This window comes from Hylobates moloch, unplaced genomic scaffold (genome assembly GCF_009828535.3).
Source record: "Hylobates moloch isolate HMO894 unplaced genomic scaffold, HMol_V3 SCAFFOLD_1, whole genome shotgun sequence".
NCBI lineage: Eukaryota > Metazoa > Chordata > Mammalia > Primates > Hylobatidae > Hylobates > Hylobates moloch.
Genome location: NW_026652276.1, coordinates 203,406,434 through 203,427,610, shown reverse-complemented (window position 1 = coordinate 203,427,610; position 21,177 = coordinate 203,406,434). Strand labels below are relative to the sequence as shown.

Here is a 21,177-nt window from a genome sequence, read left to right as displayed (position 1 = left end):
GCTGTCTGGATTTGAAATTTTTCAGAGAGCACATCCTATTGCACAGTGTTGAGCTCTCTAGGTGTGTTCTTTCTGTACAGATACATCTCTGAATAGCACTCTGAGTGTTTCAGAAATAAAAGAATAGAGTTAAACAGAAAAGGTCTGGCTGGTACTAAGACTGAGGAAGAGAGAGAAAAATAAAGGAAGAAAGAAAAAGTGAGTCAAGGACAGAAACAGACCCACTCATGCAGGATGATAGCCACACACATCTCTGAATAACACAACCACTCATTCAGCCATAGTGCCGCTGAGGACTGACAGGAAGGAGAAAAGAGGCTTTCAGAGACAATGCTTCATAGGGCAAAGTTCTAGGTTGATATGTGTGGTTATACATCTTGGTTTTGTAAGTCAGGCTGAGGGTGGAGAAACTGAAGCAGCAACACAAAATGGCTTTTATGTCCCAGTTTAATGTAAGGCATACAGTGTATTCACTGACTCCTCTACAGTTTTGTAGGGCCGTCTTAGAGCTGCTGCATGCCTGACAAAGGCCAGCTCAGATGTGCTTGCTTTCAAGTACAGGGCACAAGAGTACAACATGACTGTAGTTTTATATGTAAAATAATCTCCATTTTCTATGGATTCCAGATTATATCACAAAGTTGTTAAGTAACCTTTATGGGCATCAGTCAAATCATCATATCATAATACCTCTGTCTTCACAGGTGCTAACACTTCCCCTTGACTGTCACTTCAGAAATTATGCCTCAAACTTCCAATCTGTAATTTTAGAGACAGTGTGCATTTTCTGAGAAAAAACGTAGATAATTGCGTCACATAGGATCATCAAAAGTGTTCACTTAATTCGAGTCTTAGATATGTGACTATATAGAAATTAAGTATAAATGATACACACGTTATAAATGAGAGACTCACTTTTGGGGCAGGTGAGCAACCAGATGAAAGGTCATAAGCAAGGTTATCCTTAGGTAATGTACCTGATCTGACAGGTTTTATGCCATGTGCTAAATGTGCAAAGGCAGAAGGGATGGGTATTGGGGAGTCTATTTCAAATATTACTGGAGGATTTTTTTTTATCTTATCAAAAACTGTAGAACAACCCTAAATCTACCTTAAGCAGACTTTCCTAGCAATATCTATACTCACCCAACCTCAAGTTCAATACTGAAACAAGATAATTGTGCCTTTCAAAACAAAACAGACAAAACCAGAGAAAAAGAAAAGGGGAAGGGAAAGACTTGGTGTGTTGGAAATATCTCTGAGTGAGGAATCAGAACATCTGTGTTCCTGTTCTGGCTCTTCTACTGATGAACTACTCAACTTTGAGCAAATGGTTTTAATCTTTCTGAGCCTCAGTTTCTCCATGTGTACCTTGTGAGTAATAACATGAATGCTTCCTACTCAATATGGTTCCTAAATAAGTCAAATAAAATTCTATAAGTACTTTGTAAACGATGAAATATTGCTTAAATAGCATGTAGTAATTTTTTTATGCAGTGTATTAGTTAAATGAGCTTTTGGGGATTGTTCTGTGAAACACTGCAGTACTCAGGTGAATTTTGTTATGACAACATACCACAAACAAGTTTCAATCAGGAGGATGAGACTGGAGGAGCACTGAGTCAGTGCCTCACCTCATCTCCTATCCGTGGTCATGGGGAAAAGCTGTGCTGAAGTTCTGGGACCTCCCCGCCTACCACCCCCATGTTGCTGGAAAACACTGTGGGCCCCAGAGGGGAGTGGCAAAGACAGCGAAAAGCAGGAGCCTAGAACCCCGTCATCCAGGATAAGTGTGTAGACAGACTGCAATTTGGGAAATAGTTGCTAAGATCACCTAATTAATTTCCTCTGTCTTCCTTCCACACCTTCCATTCAAACTGTGCAACTCCTGGATCTTTGTGAGATATTAAACAGCCTACTGAAGGTCTGAGGAAGAGACAAGGCAAAGGAAATTTTTTAGTATATGTTAGACTATATCACGTTAACCATGAACAGAAACAAGGGTTACACCTTGACATAGCTTTTCTTAAACTTCATACCTTTAGAGCCTTCTTCTCGTCAATAGTTAGGTATGGGACAAAGTTTTTGCATCTTGAGTTGGATCTTCTTATCATTTTTAACACAATAAGTTTTTCAAAAACAGTATGTAATGCTGTATGTAGAAACAATCAAAGAAAGCTCTATATGTACATAGGTGTTATTTACCACTACCATTGCCATTCCAGTTTGATATTTGTAGATCTATGTTGATGTACAAAATTGGCTTGTTATTTTACTTTCTCACACTAGTTTTATCAGGATTGGGTGTCTAGGTTATTGTAGCCACATAAAATGAACTGGGGAGCTTTCCCACTTGCTCTGTATAAAACTTGAATGGCTTTTTGTAGTTTAGCAGTATCTCATCTTTTAAACCAGTGGTCCTCAACCTTTTTGGCACCAGCGACCGGTTTCATAGAAGACAATTTTTCCACGGATGGGGTGGAGCGGTAGGATGGGGGATGGTTTTGGGATGAAACTATTCCACCTCAGATCATCAGGCATTACTTAGATTCTCATAAGCAGCACATAACTTGTATGCACAGTTCACGATAGGGTTCAGGTTCCTGCGAGAATCTAATGCGGACACTGGTGTGACAGGAGGTGGAAGTCAGGCAGTACTCGCTTGCCTGCCGCTCACCTCCTGCTGTGTGGCCCAGTTCCAAACAGGCCATGGATTGGTACCAGTCCACAGCCCGGGTGTTGGGGACCCCTGTTTTAAACCATCTGGGCTTGGGGATTTATTTGTGGAAAGATTTTTAACTGTTGTAGTTTATGTTGTAGCTACAAAAATTCTCAGACTTTCTATTTATTCCTGAGTCAGTTTGGGCAAGTTATGATTTTCTGGGAAATGGCAGATTTCATTTAAGTTATTAAATGTATTGATATTAAGTTACTCAAGTTGTTTTCTTTGTATTTTTGCTCGATCTACAATTCTTCTCTTCCTCAGTTTAATACTGTTCATTTTTTTCTCTCTTTTTTTCTCTTAATCCATCAACTTTATTGGTCTTTTCAAAGGAGCAACTTTTGGCTTTGTTGAACTCTATTGTTTCTTTTTTAGGTATACTTTTTATTTTACAATAATTTTAGATTACAGAAAAGTTACTAAAAGAGTGCATAGTTTTCATATTTCCATTTCCCTTAATGTTATTGTCATACATTTGTCAAAACTAAGAAATCAACATTGGCACACTAGTATTAACTGAACACCAGTCCTTATTCAGATTTCACCAGTTTTTTAAATTAATGTTCTTTTTTCTGCTCCAAGATTCAATTCAGGATACCAAGTTGCACTTAATTGTCATGATTGTAAAAGTTTTTTAGGGTTTTTTTTGTTTTTCGTGACCTTGACAGTTTTGAGGAGTACTAGTCAAGTGTTTTATCAAATGTCCCTCAATTTGGGTTTGTCTGACATTTTCATGATTAGCCTGAGATTATGAGTTTTTGTAAAGAGATGAAATACCCTTCTCATCACATTCTATCAGGGAGTACATAATATCCACGTGACATCCTGGTAGTATTTGTCACATTTCTCTACTGTAAAGATGTCATTTTTATTTTTTTCATACTCTATTTTGAAGAAAATAGCTAAGTCCAATAAACACTGAAGAGGAGACAGGAAATAAACCCCAACTCCTAGAAGGAGAACTATCTGCTTGTTATTCAGAATTCTTCTGTAAGGAGTATATGTCTCTTCTTTGCAATTTATTTATTTAACCATTTGTTTATATCTGTATAGATTGATGTGCAGTTGCTTTATACCTTGGGTTACAATCTAATAATATCTAAATTACTTTGTTGCTCAGATTGTTCTTGCTGTAGCTATTGAAAGCTCTTTTATACTGGCTCCCTTTGATATGCCCCACTCGTTTGGTTTTTGAGCACTTTCTTAGTTTCTGGCAATCTGACATGCTGCAAGCTCATCTTTTATTTTCCCTACTCTAGCCCAAGAATTAATCAGTTCTCCAAGGAGCTCTGGTTTTGTTATTGTTGTTGTTGTTCGTTTGTTTGTTTTTAAGAGAATGGTATTTAGAAACCAAGATCTAGGTGACACGTGTGTTTATTTCTGCTGGAAAAATCATAGTTTCCAGGCCCTCTCAGTTGGACAGAGCTAGGTGATATATGATGTAAACTAAACCATGAGTTCATACTGACGTCTCCAACTGGAATCTAGGACATCAACATTCATTTCAGCATGCTTTTCTTCCTTATCTTTAACTTATCTTTTCAACAATGAGAAATCTTACTTCCACCATCCATTTACAAAATTGTTCAACCCCTGAACTTCATGCAAAGCAGTTTTGGAATTCACCAACTAGGCTGTAGTACTTGTCTACAGAGCCTTTCAGTTTCCAGTCAAAACACTGTTTTCCAAAGATCAATAGGAAAGCAACTTTTTCTCCCACCCTCCTTAGTGAGGTTATGTCATCTTTGCTAACTTCTTGTGTTAGATGTGTAACTCACTACTTGTCAGCTTTTCTTCTTTTCTAAGAGTTTAGGGCTGTAACTTCCCCCACTAAATTCTGTTTTTAGTACATATAGAAATGTCTTATGTACTATTTAATTAAAATTCATTCTAGGTAATTTTAACTTTTCATAATTTATTGACACAAGGTTATTTATAAGTACGTTTTAAAATATCTTGGGAGGTTGAGGGAGGAGAATGGCTTGAACCCGGAAGGTGGAGCTTGCAGTGAGCCGAGATCATGCCACTACACTCCAGCCTGGGCAACAGAGCGAGACTCCATCTCAAAAAAAAAAAAAAAAAAAAAAATCTAAGAATATGAAGCTTTTTGGTTATTTTCTTGAGAACTGATTTCTTACCTAATTCCTTTGTGTTCAGAGAATGTGATCTGTATGATACGAATTCTTTATCACTTGTTGAGATTTCCTTTGTGGCCAAATATGTGTCAAACATTATAAATGTTTTCTGTCACTTGAAAAAAATGTATGTATTCTTTAGGCAGTGCAAACAGGATTTGTGTGGTTAAGATCTTCTAAAGTTTTACTAATTGTTGCCTGTTTGATCTGTGGGGTTATGACCAAAGTGAGTGGTGATCTACCACTGTCATGGTGGTTTTTGCTTTCTATTTCTGTAAATTTTTGCTTTGTATATTTTGAAGCTGGTTTTTGGGGGGTTGCTTTTTGTTGGGACAAGATCTCATTCTGTCACCCAGGTTGGTCTCAAGCTCCTGGGCTCAAGTGATCTTCCTCCTTGACCTCCCAAATTGCTGGGATGACAGGTATGAGCCACTGTGCCTGGCCCAAGGTTGTCCTGTATTCAAGCTTAAGATTGTTAGATATTCCTGGTAGATGGACATTATTATCATCATTTGGTGATGTTCATCATAACTAATAATGATTTTTGCATGATATGTAGGTGATTATTAATGTAGCTTTCTTTTGATGAGTTGTTTGTCTGATATATGTTTGTCCACATGGTTAGCCTTGCTATATTCTTTTACTTTAGTGTTTTATAAGTAGCAAACTAGATGTTTTTTTCTCTTTTTTTCTATTATACTTTAAGTTTTAGGGTACATATGCACAATGTGCAGGTTTGTTACATATATATACATGTGCCATGTTGGTGTGCTGCACCCATTAACTTGTCATTTAACATTAGGTATATCTCCTAATGCTACCCCTCCCCGCTCCCCCCACCCCACAACAGGCCCCAGTGTGTGATGTTCCCTTTCCTGTGTCCATGTGTTCTCATTGTTCAATTCCCACCTATGAGTGAGAACATGCGGTGTTTGGTTTTTTGTCCTTGTGATAGTTTGCTGAGAATGATGGCTTCCAGCTTCATCTATGTCCCTACAAAGGACATATCCTTTTGTATGGCTGCATAGTATTCCATGGTGTATATATGCCACATTTTCTTAATCCAATCTACAGTGTTGAACATTTGGCTTGGTTCCAAGTCTTTGCTATTGTGAATAGTGCCACAGTAAACATACGTGTGCATGTGTCTTTATAGCAGCGTGATTTATAATCCTTTGGGTATATACCCAGTAATGGGATGGCTGGGTCAAATGGTATTTCTAGTTCTAGATCCCTGAGGAATCGCCACACTGACTTCCACAATGGTTGAACTAGTTTACAGTCCCACCAGCAGTGTGAAAGTGTTCCTATTTCTCCACATCCTCTCCAGCACCTGTTGTTTCCTGACTTTTTAATGACTACCATTCTAACTGGTGTGAGATGGTATCTCATTGTGGTTTTGATTTGCATTTCTCTGATGGCCAGTGATGATGAGCATTTTTTCACGTGTCTTTCGTCTGCATAAATGTCTTCTTTTGAGAAGTGTCTGTTCATATCCTTTGCCCACTTTTTGATGGGGTTTTTTTGTTTTTTTCTTGTAAATTTGTTGGAGTTCATTGTAGATTCTGGATATTAGCCTTTTGTCAGATGAGTAGATTGCAAAAATGTTCTCCCATTTTGTAGGTTGCCTGTTCAGTCTGATGGTAGTTTCTTTTGCTGTGCAGAAGCTCTTTAGTTTAATGAGATCCCATTAGTCAATTTTGGCTTTTGTTGCCATTGCTTTTGGTGTTTTAGTCATGAAGTCCTTGCCCATGCCTATGTCCTGAATGGTATTGCCTAGGTTTTCTTCAAGGGTTTTTATGGTTTTAGGTCTAACATTTAAATCTTTAATCCATCTTGAATTAATTTTTGTATAAGGTGTAAGGAAGGGATCCAGTTTCAGCTTTCTATATATGGCTAGCCAGTTTTCCCAGCACCATGTATTAAATAGGGAATCCTTTCCCCATTTCTTGCTTTTGTCAGGTTTGTCAAAGATCAGATGCTTGTAGATGTGTGGTGTTATTTCTGAGGGCTCTATTCTGTTCCATTGGTCTATCTCTCTGTTTTGGTACCAGTACTATGCTGTTTTGGTTACTGTAGCCCTGTAGCGTAGTTTGAAGTCAGATAGCGTGATGCCTCCAGCTTTGTTGTTTTGGCTCAGGATTGTCTTGGCAATGCAGGCTCTTTTTATTGGTTCCATATGAACTTTAGTTTTTTCCAATTCTGTGAAGAAAGTCATTGGTAGCTTGATGGGGATGGCATTGAATCTATAAATTACCTTGGGCATTATGGCCATTTTCATGATATTGATTCTTCCTACCCATGAGCATGAAATGTTCTTCCATTTGTTTGTATCCTCTTTTATTTCATTGAGCAGTGATTTGTAGTTCTCCCTGAAGAGGTCTTTCACGTCCCTTGTAAGTTGGATTCCTAGGTATTTTATTCTCTTTGAAGCAATTGTGAATGGGGGTTCACTCATGATTTGGCTTTCTGTTTTTCTGTTACAGGTGTATAAGAATGCTTGTGATTTTTGAACATTGATTTTGTGTCCTGAGACTTAATAGCAAACTAGATTTTGATTTAATTTTTCAATATGACAATTTCTGTCTTAATTAGTTTGGTCCATTTACCTTTATCATGTAATTGATAAAAGTAAATCACATATTAATAAAAGTAAATCCATTTCTACCATTTTATTTTAGGCTTTCTTTTTTGGCTTATGTTCTATAAACTTTTTGTTTCCTTTTTATTGGTCTACTTTTTGTTCATCGAAGTTATTTTCTTTAATTCTTTTTTTTCTCTTAACAGTTTATATTTTCCAACAATTACATTTGAGATTTCCCAGGCGTGTTGCTGAAGTTTTAAAGTCTTATGCTAATCAGCAAATTTCTCCTCCTAGGTAGTTCAGAGTCCTTAGAATATTACCCTCCAGTCATCCCCTTTCTGGCTTACATGCTTAAATTGTGTGGTATTTTAGTTATATCCTTTTTTTCCCTAAGCTTGTAAATTAATATTATTTTTATTATTTTGTACTCAGTATTTGCTTAGATTTAGAAACAATTTTCCTTTTTTCTGAAGAATGTTCTTTGGACTTTCCTATAAATGGACTCCTATACACTGTGAATTGTTATTGGGAATTTCTTTTGTTTCATCCTAATTTTTCAAAGAAAGTTTTGCTAAGTATTCAGTGCTAGGTTGATGGTTATTTTCTCTTAGAACTTTGAAGATATTCATTTTCTTCTGATTTTCTTTGTTGCCATTAAGAAGGCTCTTGGCAGGCCAGGTGAGGTGGCTCATACCTTTAATCCCAGCACTTTGGGAGGCCGAGGCGGGTGGATCACCAGGTCAGCAGTTTGAAACCAGCCTGGCCAATATGTTGAAACCCCATCTCTACTAAAAAATACAAAAATTAGCCAGGCATGGTGCCGCGCACCTGTCATCCCAGCTACTCAGGAGGCTGAGGCAGGAGAATCGCTGGAACCTGAGAGGCGGAGGTTGCAGTGAACCAAGATGGCGCCACTACACTCCAGCCTGGTGACAGAGAGAGACTCCGTCTTAAAAAACAAAACATAACAATAAAAAAGGCTCTTGGCAGTACAAATGCTAGTCTTTTGAGGATGATTCCTCTTTTTCCTCTGGATGCTTTTTTAAAAAAAAGATTGTTTTGTTCTTTTGTGTTTTGTAAGTACACTATAAGGTTTCTTTGTATGGATCTCTTTTAATTTATTGTGATTGGGACATATATGAATTTCTGATCTACCTGCCATGATATTGTATAGGCGTGCATTTCTTTTTATTTACCCTGATTGGAATATAAAGGTTTATATTTGTCAGAGGTTCTGGAATAGCATTATCTCTTTAAATATTGTCTCTTCTACAATCTTTTTCTTCTCATCTGAAACTCCAGTTACTCGTGTACTAGGCATTTTATCTTCTATATCTTTTAATGTCTCTAACGTGTATTCTATCTTCGTATTTTTCCAGCTGCATCCTGTGTAATGTTTTCAATTCTGTCTTCCAGTTGAGGAGTTGGCTAATATTGTGAAGGGCTCTACAGTAAACATGACAACTATTTTGGGCCTTGTAACTATACAAAATCTTGTAACTGTTTTTGACCATGTAGTCTTTGTTACAACTATACAACTCTGCCGTTGCTGTGCAGAAGCAGTCATGGACAATATATAAATGAATTAGTGTGGCTTGTCCCAACAAAATTATATTGACAAAAGCAGATGAAAGGCCATAGTTTGCCAACCCTTACTCTACTTCTTCAGTTCTCTTTTCAGCTGTGACATCTACTGTTTCACTCACTTACTGATTTATTAATTTCAATTAACAAATTATTTAGTCCTGGAAATTCTGTTATTCTGTTTGATTCTTTTTGAGCTCTACTTGATTACTTCTGAATATATCTTTTTCCTTTCTTGGTTTGATTCCATTTTTTGTTTCCTTAGATCTTTTATAATTATTTCATATTATCTTTCAAATAACTGAATTTTCTATTGTTTCTGCTGACATTTTTGCCATGGTCACTTGTTTATTTTTTTTTAATGCAACTAGCATTTTTTTGTAATAATCATTTATACTTAAGATTAATCTGTGGGAATTTTTGTAAGTCCTGGGCTCTGAATGCTTCCCTCTAAAGAGGACTTGTTCTTGTTTTTCCTTGATGTTAGGGAGTGCACTATCCTTTCACTGATACTATAACCCATTCTAGGGTCCCATTTTTATGCAGGTGTCTCAGGCTTAGCAGCTCATTCAAATTAGGTCTATGGCTCAGTGATCCATTCCCTTGGACGCAGCTGTAAAGCTTTCTCAGTATTGATATTTACCACCAAGGCAGCCATGTTGTTCATATTTGCCCCTTCTCTGCTTTCATCAGGTTCATTTGTTTTGTTCTCCCACCCTTGGGAGAATTATTTTACTTTCTTGTAAGAGCTGGACAACATTTAACATATGATTGTTGTGGCTTATGCAGTATTTAGGTGTTTTGTAGTGAATAAGGATTTGGGGAGTATCAAGTTAGTCCACCATACTGCAAGCAGAAGTCACATGAAAAAATTTGCGTTTAAAAAATTACTTGGACATCTCTATGGCGAACATCCTGGGCCTCTCCTCAAACTGCCTTCTGCTTCAGATCTCACCTAAATGACTGCTGCTCATTCATCACATTTCAGGTTAAATATCATTTCCAAACTGTATCCTTCTCTGACACTCCAAACTAGATCAGATCTTTATACTTTTGCCCTTCTTAAATGTAATTGTGTACTTATTGTCTGATTTTTATTTTGTATGCATTTTCCTACTATAAACTGTATTGGGGCAGAAACCATTTCTGTTGTGCTTACATTGTGTCCCATGACCTGACCAAGTGGTCCATAAATATTGATTGAGTAAATAAGTGAATGACATTGGGCCATCTGTTTACAAATTTTATAGGTGATATATTATGGACCTTCTTAAGTAAGTTTACAATTAAATGTTTTTAAATTAATCAACTGCAGTTATTTTTATGGCACATGATAAAGGCCCTACATAACCAGCAAGATAGCATCATTTTCCGTCATAGAAATTAATATATTAAAACAGATCCCCTTTTTAGTATATAAAATTGAAAATGATTATAAGAAATGATAAAGACTACAGTTGGTAAGGTTACAGGGAAATTAATAATTTCATGCACTGCAGGCCAAAGTGTAAGCTGATAAGTGCTTTCTAAAAAACCAACTTTGCAATATGTGGTGAATACTTGAAAATATCATGCATTTAACCTAGCAATATACCTTTAGGAATTTTTCCTAAGAAAACATTTGGATATGGGTTAAACATATATAGTATAAGATTAATTATTGAAGCACTATCTATGATAGCAAAAAATGGAGGAAAAATGCCTACATTTCTAAATAAGGGATAATTGGATTAATTATGGCACATCTATATATTGAAATATAATTATTTCATTATAAATTAGAATATTTAAATTATATTTTTAAAGTTTGCAGTTCATTAAAACAATCATTATGAATCAGAATGTATAATATGTCTATAGATTTAGAGAAATAAATTATAATTATAATTACAAACTAATATTTCAGTTATTTCTGGTTGACATATTTATAGGAAATTTTCATTTTGGTCTTTATTTTTCCAAATTTCTCTTTTCATAGTATGATATATATATGAAGTCCTTTAGTTACAATATATGTTGTTTTTAAAAAATATTAGTTATAGGGCAGAGGGTGATCTTTATATCAGAGAACCTCTATACCAACCTTAATTCTCTTTACTTTTATTTTAAATTGCTCTTGGTATTTCTTTCTCTTGAGTTCTGGAATTATGTACAGCAGTGATTTCAGTTTGGATTAGTCCAAGAAAGTTTTCTTATTTATTTGTTTGTTTGGTCCCAAGAGAGACCAGTTAGCAAGCACGTGAATAGGTCCTTGGCCTATTCACCAGCACCCTAACACAAAAACGAAGTAATACGATCTTAGATCTTAGATCTTCATAGAGTCAGATGATTGCTTTCACCATAGTGATATCTGCTCTTTTTTAAATAAACATCCAAGGAAATTAGAATGCAGTGCAAAATCCAGACAAGGAAGGGGGCAGTGTTTGCAAAAAGATAAGAACATATTTCAGAATTTCCTCTTTTAAAATATTTTTTCATAGAAAATCTGTTTCTTATATCTCAATGATCATATAAATACAATTAGTTTCTTCTTCTGGATATTTAAAATTAGAGGGGAAGTAAAAGGACACTGAGTGTGTAATATATGACCAAGTGATACATCATTTGATTCAAACAATAGGAGGTATTATAGGTTAGGAAACAAAAAAGAAGGGATTATTGTTTTCTTCATCATCATCTTTCATCATTTCTTATTCTCGTGCTGTGACATCCTCTCCTTTCCATTCTGTTCACAAATGGATATTGGTGGGAAATACACGAAGTGCAAAGTGACTTTTACCTGCTGTGCTGCAGGCAGAATTGACAATTCAGAAATACCACCCTCTAGGTGTCTCTCAGCCCTTCTCACTTTCCCTAGAGGAAGCTAAGATGTCATGCATTCCTCATAGCAGAGGCAGGTGAAAAGAAGCCTATAAGAAACTCAAAAGCACCATGAACTTTGTCATTTGCCCATGCATTGCTTGTGAAATAATATTTTACAACAAACCACCAGATTTCCAGGACAAACTTACCTGATGTGTTGGAGATGGGGTGGGGGAGCATTTAATTTAATTTAATGTCTCGTTAATTTAACCACACTTCACTATACAGTGTTAACCCTGGTGTCTTTATTCAACCCACAAGCTTGCTAAGTACTGTAAACCAGGCAATGTGCAGAGTCCTAGAGATTATAAAGCCTAGGGATTATAAACACATTTATCCCTCACATATCTAAAAGCTGTGCAGGTGATAAAAGTGATTGAAAAAATAACTCAAAAGATGGTATAGTTTTCATTAAGTGATAGAACGGATGCTCGTCAGCACTAAATAATGAATTTTTCAGGAGGAATGTGGGCAGATATGACTAAATAATTTTGAAAGTGCTATTTATACAAAGTTAAACAGATTTCTTTACTATCAGGCTTCTCGGACCCCTTCATATGCTGTGATTGTTCTGTGAACCTCCAAAAGGGTTGTGTAATTTGCATTGTTTACAAAATATTTGGGCATCCCTGAGGGTCATTGTTCCTTACAACGTGTTTTGGAAAATGTTGGCAGCCATTAATTCATCTTTACTCAAATTTACTCCAAAGGAATGGATATTAAACATGTCAAAATTAGTTTTTATTGGTGTTATAAACCCCTGAAATTTTTTATCATACCAGAAAAGGGAACTATAAAATGTGTGAACACAAACTGTTCAAACAAGGGAAGTAAAGCAGTAGGTTTGCACAGATCTGAATATTTAAGCAGACTTCCTCATTGGTATTTTCTCTTCTGCTCAAATGCCTGATTCTACAGCCCAGTTTTGTACCCTTTTTCTCTTAGATGTTTCTTACCTTATAGTGTAATGTTCTTTACCTTTATGGAAACTAAATTTTTCATTTGTTTTACGGCAGAAATCATCAGAAATAATAGAAAATGGATTAGGATGAGTAATGCTGTTTACTCCTCTCATTCCTGACTTTTCCTTTAAAAATATCTTTTTCAATTTAGAGCTCATGTCACACTTGTTACAGGAGGAAATGATAATCATGACGGGATGTTCAATGTATATAAAAGAGTTTTTGCGTTTGTTTTAGAATGCAGTAATCTGCCAGATTGATGAATAGCACAAATTACAAAATTGCTTAGCTCATGGAGAAATTTAAGAAAATATGTATATAGAGGCCTTATCAACTATTTTTTGGATGAATCTGCCTTTCGAAAAGTGTTGTCTGTGTTTGTGTGCACACATGTGTATGCAGCTTGCAGGGGGATGTACGTGTGTGATGGCTTCTCTGAAAACAGAGTGTGACCCACAGGCAGATGTTAAGATCAGGCCTCAGTGGCAGAAGGTTCTGTTGTACAAATTCTGTTTTTTAAGAATCTTTGAAATAAATTAACACACAACTGCACTTGGTGTTCACTTGCTTATTGTTTAAGACCAGATAGAAGTTTTATGTCATAACTTTTTTGACTTTATCTGTAATTAAAAGAAGTGTATCTATTTTAATCTGTTTTATAATTTTCTCATATATTAAGCCTTTTTCACAGAGCACCGTATTTTTATTGAAATCATGTAACTTCAATAACTACAGGCCCCAGAAAAAAAATGAGAATATTAAATATTGATACATAACACTACCCTTACATGTCATCAGAACCACTTTAATATTTAATTATCATCATAGAGTTAAGTCCCACTTAACATTCGAATGAGAAAATTTGTCTTTTATGTTCGAATTTTAAATAACCACATTTTGACAGACTCTTTATCAATGTCAAAGCAGCATTATTATGTTTATTTATATCTAAGGAGAAAAATTCTATTCTTAAGAATTAAAGTAAATTATTTTATTATTAATTAAAGTAGAATTAAACACCAAAGATTTTCTGCTAAGTGTGAATACATACTAGCTTTAATTAGAGATCTTTTTACCAAGTGTACTTAACTACAGTTCCTGCTTCTGTTTGCTTTTCACAAAATTTTCTGTTTTACCAACTATCATATAATAAAAATGTTCCAAGCTGGGCGTGGTGGCTCTCGCCTGTAATCCCAGCACTTTGGGAGGCTGAGGGGGGTGGATCACCTGAGGCCAGGAGTTCGAGACCAGCCTGGCCAACTTGAAACCTCATCTCTGCTAAAAATACAAAATTAGCCAGGCGTGGTGGTGCGGCACCTGTAATCCCAGCCACTTGGGAGGCTGAGGCAGGAGAATCGCTTAAACCCGGGAGGTGGAGTTTGCAGTGAGCTGAAATTGCGCCACTGCACTCCAGCCTGGGTGACAGAGGGAGACTCCATCTGAAAAATAAAAAATAAAAATGTTCCAAATAATTTATACCCTGTTAATTCTAATAAGCAGTAATAATAATTTGTCATATTACTAATTCATGAATTCTTATCTTAAGTAATATTTTTATATTGCATATGTTACTCATTCATTTCCTCAGCATATATGCATTAAATATCAACAATATGCCATCTGGTGTTCTAGCACTAGAGATACATCACAAAGGAAGCAAACAGTAACCAAATAGGTAAATACATCATGTTGGATGGCAGCCATATGTACAGTGGCCATAAGTAAAACATATTGAGAAAAAGGTCTATGGGAATGGGAAATACACTTTCATATAGGATGGTTGGAGATAACCTCACTAATCCTGAGTCATGTAAGTAGAGACCAGAAGAAAGTGAGCAAGCAAGCCAGGTGTGCATGTGTGCATATATGATTTTGTGTACACGTAGAGAAAGCACTCTCAGGCAGAAGCAAGCAGCACTTGCAAATGCCTTGAGCCTGGAGCTTGCTTCCTGTGTTTGAGGACTAGTTAGGAGGCCAGCATGGCTTGAGTGGAGGGGAACAGGGCAAATGAGGGGGTAGATAAGGTCAGATTGTGGGAAGCGGGACTCATACATCATTATAAAGGCTTTGGCTTTTACCTTGTGTGCCACCATTACAGGATTTGAGTCAAGGAATCCTGTCATAATGACTGATGCTTGAAGAGGCTCAGAGTAGTGTGTGGCCAGTTCTCTGACAAAGAAAGCACTGGAGGAGAAAGACCAAGAGGCTGCCTGCGTACTCAGGGATAAGCTGATAGTGGCTGGGATCAGTGGATCAGTGGTGGATATGGTGAGGGAAGGTCACGTTCTGGGTGTGTTTTGAAGGTAGAGCTGGCAGGAATGAATTTATAAACTGAGCTTATATAAACGATAATTTTTAAATCTCAAATACTCCGAGTCTACTAAACAAACATTCATAAAATATAACTGGTTTAAATTTCTCTCAAGGCTTTTATAAAAACATACTTTAGAATGTATGAAAGAGCAAGGTTTAGGACTTCCTTTCTTACAGTCTTCTTTAACTGACTTGCTGATTCAATGGTAAGCATTGTATTTTAAACATCATTGGTTTTTAAGGTCTCCACCTTAGACAAGTCAGACAGAAAATGTCTAATGTAAGTAAGGGTATTCAAAATACTCCATTATTGCTTTTCAAATATAATTTTCATGGTTTCATTGAGTTTCTATTGCTCCTTATTATTTTCTATCAAAATATAGCAGGAAGAGAGTAAGGATAAGAGCATTGTCTTTGGAGGGCAAGAGACCTAGGTTCAAGTCCAGGCTCCTGCATTTCCTAGCGGTGTGACCTTGGGGAATTAACCTAACCACCCTGAGCCTCAGCAGCCTTCTCTTTTGGAAAGAAGACAGGATTGTTGTGAGCTTTATGTGTTATTCTGCGTATAAAATAGCCAGTACAAAATACCAGACACATATTTAAAATTCTGTAAGTGCTCATCATTATGTTTGTTTTAATAATTACAGTGACAAGATGTTGATAACACAGAAAGTATTTGCACTTATCGGGAAGAATTATTGTAGGAGGAACTGTTGCCTTTAGAGTTGACTACTGCAAAGTTACCATTTATTACCAATAATTTAGATATAGAAGGCTGCTTCATATGCCTAATATTCAGTAGTTAATCTTGTATATATACTAAAATAAGGATATGTAAATAAAGGCAAGTCCAAATTGCTAAATGTGGTATTTAACCTGTCAGATTTGTACCTAATTTAGTGATAAACTCAGTAAAATGGTGGTCCTTCACTCCATATAACATTCTTTTCTTAGCAAAGGTTGACACAAGTGAGCTTCTCCTGACTTACCTTTCTCACTTGTCATCACCTGACCCCCTGGCTCCATTCTGTCAAGCAGGCAGTGTGCCACAGTGAAATCTAATATGATAGGACAACTTACACTATCACTGTGGATGACAATCTCATTTGACAGTGGAACAAAATAGAAAAGTTTACTCCTATTTAACCATATAACACCTGCCAGGTAGCTAAGCCAAAAGATTATGTCAAATCAGCAGAATAATGAAGATAAGTTATTTTCTCTTTTTATCAATTTGTATAGGCATATTCAGTGAAATAATCACCCATAACTTTATGGTATGAGTTTTTATTGTTGTCTACATGATAATGTAATTTAGGTATAGTTTTTGTCTGAATACCCAAATTCCCAAATTAATGATTTATATAGAACTTCCCAGTTGAGCTTTTGTGATCATTGTCAATGTATAATTATTCATAGGTTACAGTTTGTGTTTGTATTAACATTTGCTCAATGGGAATTGATTCTAAAGTATATGTGAAAAATCCATTATTAAATAAATATAAAATATTAGGATTAGCTCATGGTTCACTGCTTTGTAATTTATGCATTAGACGTTTCCTCCTTCCTAAAAATACTTGAAAGACTAATATTTGGCCATTAATTTTTCCATCGTTAACATTCAAAATGCATTCAGATGGAATAAATGTGGTTGATACGTTATTCTGCATATGAAATTAAGTAATGTTTCCCTATTTAGGAATAAAAAATTGTAAGAAATGTTTTCAAAGCATAAATTCCAGCAGCATGTGAGTCTCTGAAGTAAAAATTATGTACTCTATTGGAAAAAAATTCTTGTACTTAAATGATACTTTGATTTGACTGAAAGGTCATTATGTCAGTATAATTCAGGTATAAGTTTAAAATTAATTGCTTTCATCCTAATTGACTAGTTAACAAGCATCAGACATATATACACACACATACATATGATTATATGTATATATAAAGGAATAAATAAAAATCTTGTTAGGAAAGTTATTTTAAGCATTTATTTTTCTTTGTTTTCAATAATTCCTGTTTCTACCTATTTTATACATAACCATTAAAATTAGTACATTAGAATGATAAATGCACAAGTCTTTGGGAATTAAAATATAATCTTTACAGAAATAAGCTAAACTGGGCACGGTGGCTCACACCTGTAATCCCAGCGCTTTGCGAGGCCAAGGCGGGCAGATCACTTGAGGTCAGGAGTTCCAGACCAGCCTGAACAACATGGTGAAACCCCATCTCAACTAAAAATACAAAAATTAGCCAAGCATAGTGGCAGGTGCCTGTAATCCCAGCTACTCGGGAGGCTGAGGCAGAAGAATTGCTTGAACCCAGGAGGCGGAGGTTGCAGTGAGCCGAGATCATGCCATTGCACTGCAGCCTGGGCAACAAGAGCAAAACTCTGTCTCAGTAAATAAATGAACAAATAAACAAACTAATAAGGTCGGAAATGATTGTTGTTAATTATCAAGTGCAAAAGATTTATTTTGTTATTAAAATATATAAACAGGTTTTGAAGTGAGTATGAGATTCATACTTTTTTCCCTCTGCACTAACAAGAGACAGTTAAGATTTATATGTTCAAAATTTTAGATGATTGCCGTACAACCGGATACCTAAATTGATACAGAATAAATTCTAAATTTCTGTTATTTGATATATTTTACGTTTTTAATCCTAATCTTAGTAAAATAAGATTTCTTTTCAGTCTTCATAGCTACTTTGTAAAATTCTGATGAAACTCACATTGATTTCACAGGAATATTTAAACACAAAAATCTTGAAAAGAAACATAGCTTGCTTTCTTCCCTGTATATTTTAATTCTAATATTTATTTTTATTCATATGCCCATATATTTAAGCAAACAAAAAGAGGTCAGTGAACTTCTACATGTATCCAAAATTTCTATGTTTCTTACAACAATTAAATCTCCAGTTCTGTGTTAGCTGAATTATTATTTGGAAGAGAACCAGTTAAGACATCTTACCTTACATTCATTATTTTTTAATAATATTTTCATTCAGGAGATTTCACTTAGTTGGTCAAATGTTTGGTACTACTATAAAACACTTTTCACTGCCATTTTCAAGGACTAGTCATTGTTTTCGGTAGATCTGGAAAATATTTATTGTAATCTTTTACCTTGAAGGCTGTCTAAAAGAGAATAATTCCATTCCATTCATTCTGGGTCAAAATATAAAGCAAATGGCTGCAAATATTTCTAGTAAATTTCCACTGTAAACACAATTAATATGTATACAGTGAACTTTTCCTTGGATTTTTAAATATATATATGTATAAAATATATAAAAGTAAATATTCAATCAATATAAATTATTGATTCTGATTTTTTTTCAGGCCTGATGGAATTGGGACTGTTTCAGTGGAAGAAAAAGAAAGATTTGGGGAGATAAAAGAGAGACTCTGTTCCCTTTTAGAAAATCAGATAAGCCATTTCAGGTATTTTTTTTTCATTAATATAAATATTTCTTTTCATACTTTACTCAACCCTTACTTCCCCCCAAAATTGTTTATTATATCATTCTACTAGTGCTCAAGATCATCAGTAGCCCTCCATTGCCTGCAGGGTAAGGTTCACATTCTTCAGTCTGTGGTCTGCTTCTCAGCGTATCATTCAGTCTCCTGTACTCATTTAGGCTAGCCGTTCTCCCTACAATATCCGTTCCACTGCACCTCTTACTTGCCTTTTGCATTTCTCATTCTTGCATAGTCTCTTCCCCCTAGCTCTGGTGAGTGTTCCTCCTGCTCTCTGTATTACCAGGTAAGGAGCCCTCAAGTCTCACCTCCACAGTGGAGCCTATCTCAGTTATTCCAGCAGAGAGTATTCTGAAGTCTTTGAGCATTTATTGTCTGTAGTATTTTGTTGTCACTTACAACCCACATGGCTTTAAAGTCATTAGTTATCTTTTTTACTTACATTCTGTGAGAACACAGGTCACAGCACCTAGCACCATTCCTTGCTCAAAAAATTAGCTATCAGCCAGTCACAGAGGCTCATGCCTGTAATCCCAACACTTTGGGAGGCCATGTGGGGTGGATCACTTGAAACCAGGAGTTCAAAACCAGACAGGGCAAAATGGTGAAACCCCATCTCTATAAAAAATACAAAACTTAACCAGCCAGACATGGTGGTGCATGTCTGTAGTCTCAGCTGCTCAGGAGGCAGAGGTGGGAGGATCACCTGATTCTGGGGAGGTCAAGGCTGCAGTGAGCTATGATCACACCACTGCACTCCAGCCTGGACAACAGCATGAGACCTTATCTCAAAAAAAAAAAAAAAAAAAAAAAAAGCCACCAATACTAAGAAACATTTCAAACATTTACAGAGTAAAAGATAAATACCTTGATAATATTTCTTTTCTCCTGGTTATAGTTAGTTCAACAGAACCTAATGATTAAAAACAGAAATATGCCAATATATTTTCTTTTTCCCCCTTATGATTAGGCCTATACAATGTCACCACATAATGTATTGTGTCTTATAACCTGTCTGCTATGTTGCATGCATGTGAATTGGGAACTTATTTAAAAAATAAACTTAGTGAATATGCTCCTTTTTGCACTTACTTAAAAAGTAAACTTAGTGAATATGCTCACAAAAATATTTTATTTAACCATATGAATGCTGTATGACCATGCTGAGACTCCATTTCTTTATCTTCTTCTTCTTCCTGATCTGTTACTGCCTCATTATTATTCCTATTTGTTATGTTTCCTGATAATATAAAGGTCTTAGACTCTGTGATTTTTTAAATGATATTGAAAGGAGAAAATCTCATAGTATATGCTATGAATCTATTCCCCTGCATTAGTGATTTTTCAACTGGGGCTGGTAGCACTACCTTAGGGTAAGTGAATGAGGTATGATTTTCATTGTCATGATAACCAGGGGTAGGGACAGTCATTTAGTGCTGGGTTTAAAAGTGTAGTACGTGAGACAATCCCACAGTGGAGAATTATTCTGCCCAAAAAGGCCAGTAAATTTACATTAGGAAACACTGTTGTAGATAGCATAGCTCAATTCAACTCACAGAGTTAAGATTGAATTCTCTGCCTGAAATGATTTTTGAGTTTACAAACAAAATGAAGACATAAAAAATTATTTTGCATTTGTAGAGATGTGTTTCTGCATTTGCTGTTGTTGAAAGCATTACCTTAACCAGGTGCAGTGGCTCAAACCTATAATCCCAGCACTTTAGGAGGGAAGGTTGCTTGAGCCCAGGAGTTCAAGATCAGCCTAGGCAATGTAGCAAGACCCCATCTCTACAAAAAAGAAAAACAAAAAAATTATCTGGGTGTGGTGGTGTGTGCCTGTGGTCCCAGCTAATCCAGAGGCTGATGTGGGAGGATCACTTGAGCCTGGGAGGTCAATGCTACAGTGAGCTCTGATTACACCACTGCACTCCAGCTTGGGTGACAAGACTGTGTCTCAAAAAAACAAAAACAAACAAACAAAAAAAGGTGTTGTCTCCTAGGTTGTATAGAATCCTTTAAATGTATTTTATGTATCTTTCAATGAAAATCAGTGTAATTTCCCTCTTTTTTGTTACCATTGAGACCCAGCCATCATTTTAGATATCTATATTAGTAACTGAATAAGTCCCCATTATTATATCAATGATTTCAACTGCAAGCAGTAGAAATCCTACCTCAAACTGTTTTAAACAATAAATAAATTTGTACCCTCACTTGCCTGCAGGTCTCAAGCAGGCAAGCTTTAACACAAGCTTTATTCAGTAGCCACAGCTCTCTTTCTTTGTGATTCTCACATGGCTATTCTCTTTCATGGGATAGCTTCATCCCCAGACTAGTAGTAAGATAACATAATTTTTTTATTTTTTTTCTTTATCTCACACCTTAGCCATTAAAGCCTACAGAATTTCTTGGCCTCACATTCATACATGCCAGTGTTCAAAGGAAGTCGTAGAAGCTATATTTTTCTGTAGTTTTAAGATCATAAAAAGTTTCCTTAGAAGATCCTAGCAAACTATTTTTTATAT

General features: G+C 35.8%; 1 protein-coding gene across 5 annotated transcripts in view; it reads left to right on the top strand.

The window, feature by feature from the left end:
- The window catches only part of CADPS2 (calcium dependent secretion activator 2), a 572,316-nt gene that overhangs the window by 419,212 nt on the left and 131,927 nt on the right, over positions 1 to 21,177 (top strand). For all 5 annotated transcript variants that reach the window (XM_058426274.1, XM_058426269.1, XM_058426272.1 and 2 more), the window contains exon 14: positions 18,515 to 18,616. In XM_058426274.1, coding sequence (XP_058282257.1) covers positions 18,515 to 18,616 — 102 coding nt within the window. The remainder of the gene's footprint in view (positions 1 to 18,514; positions 18,617 to 21,177) is intronic.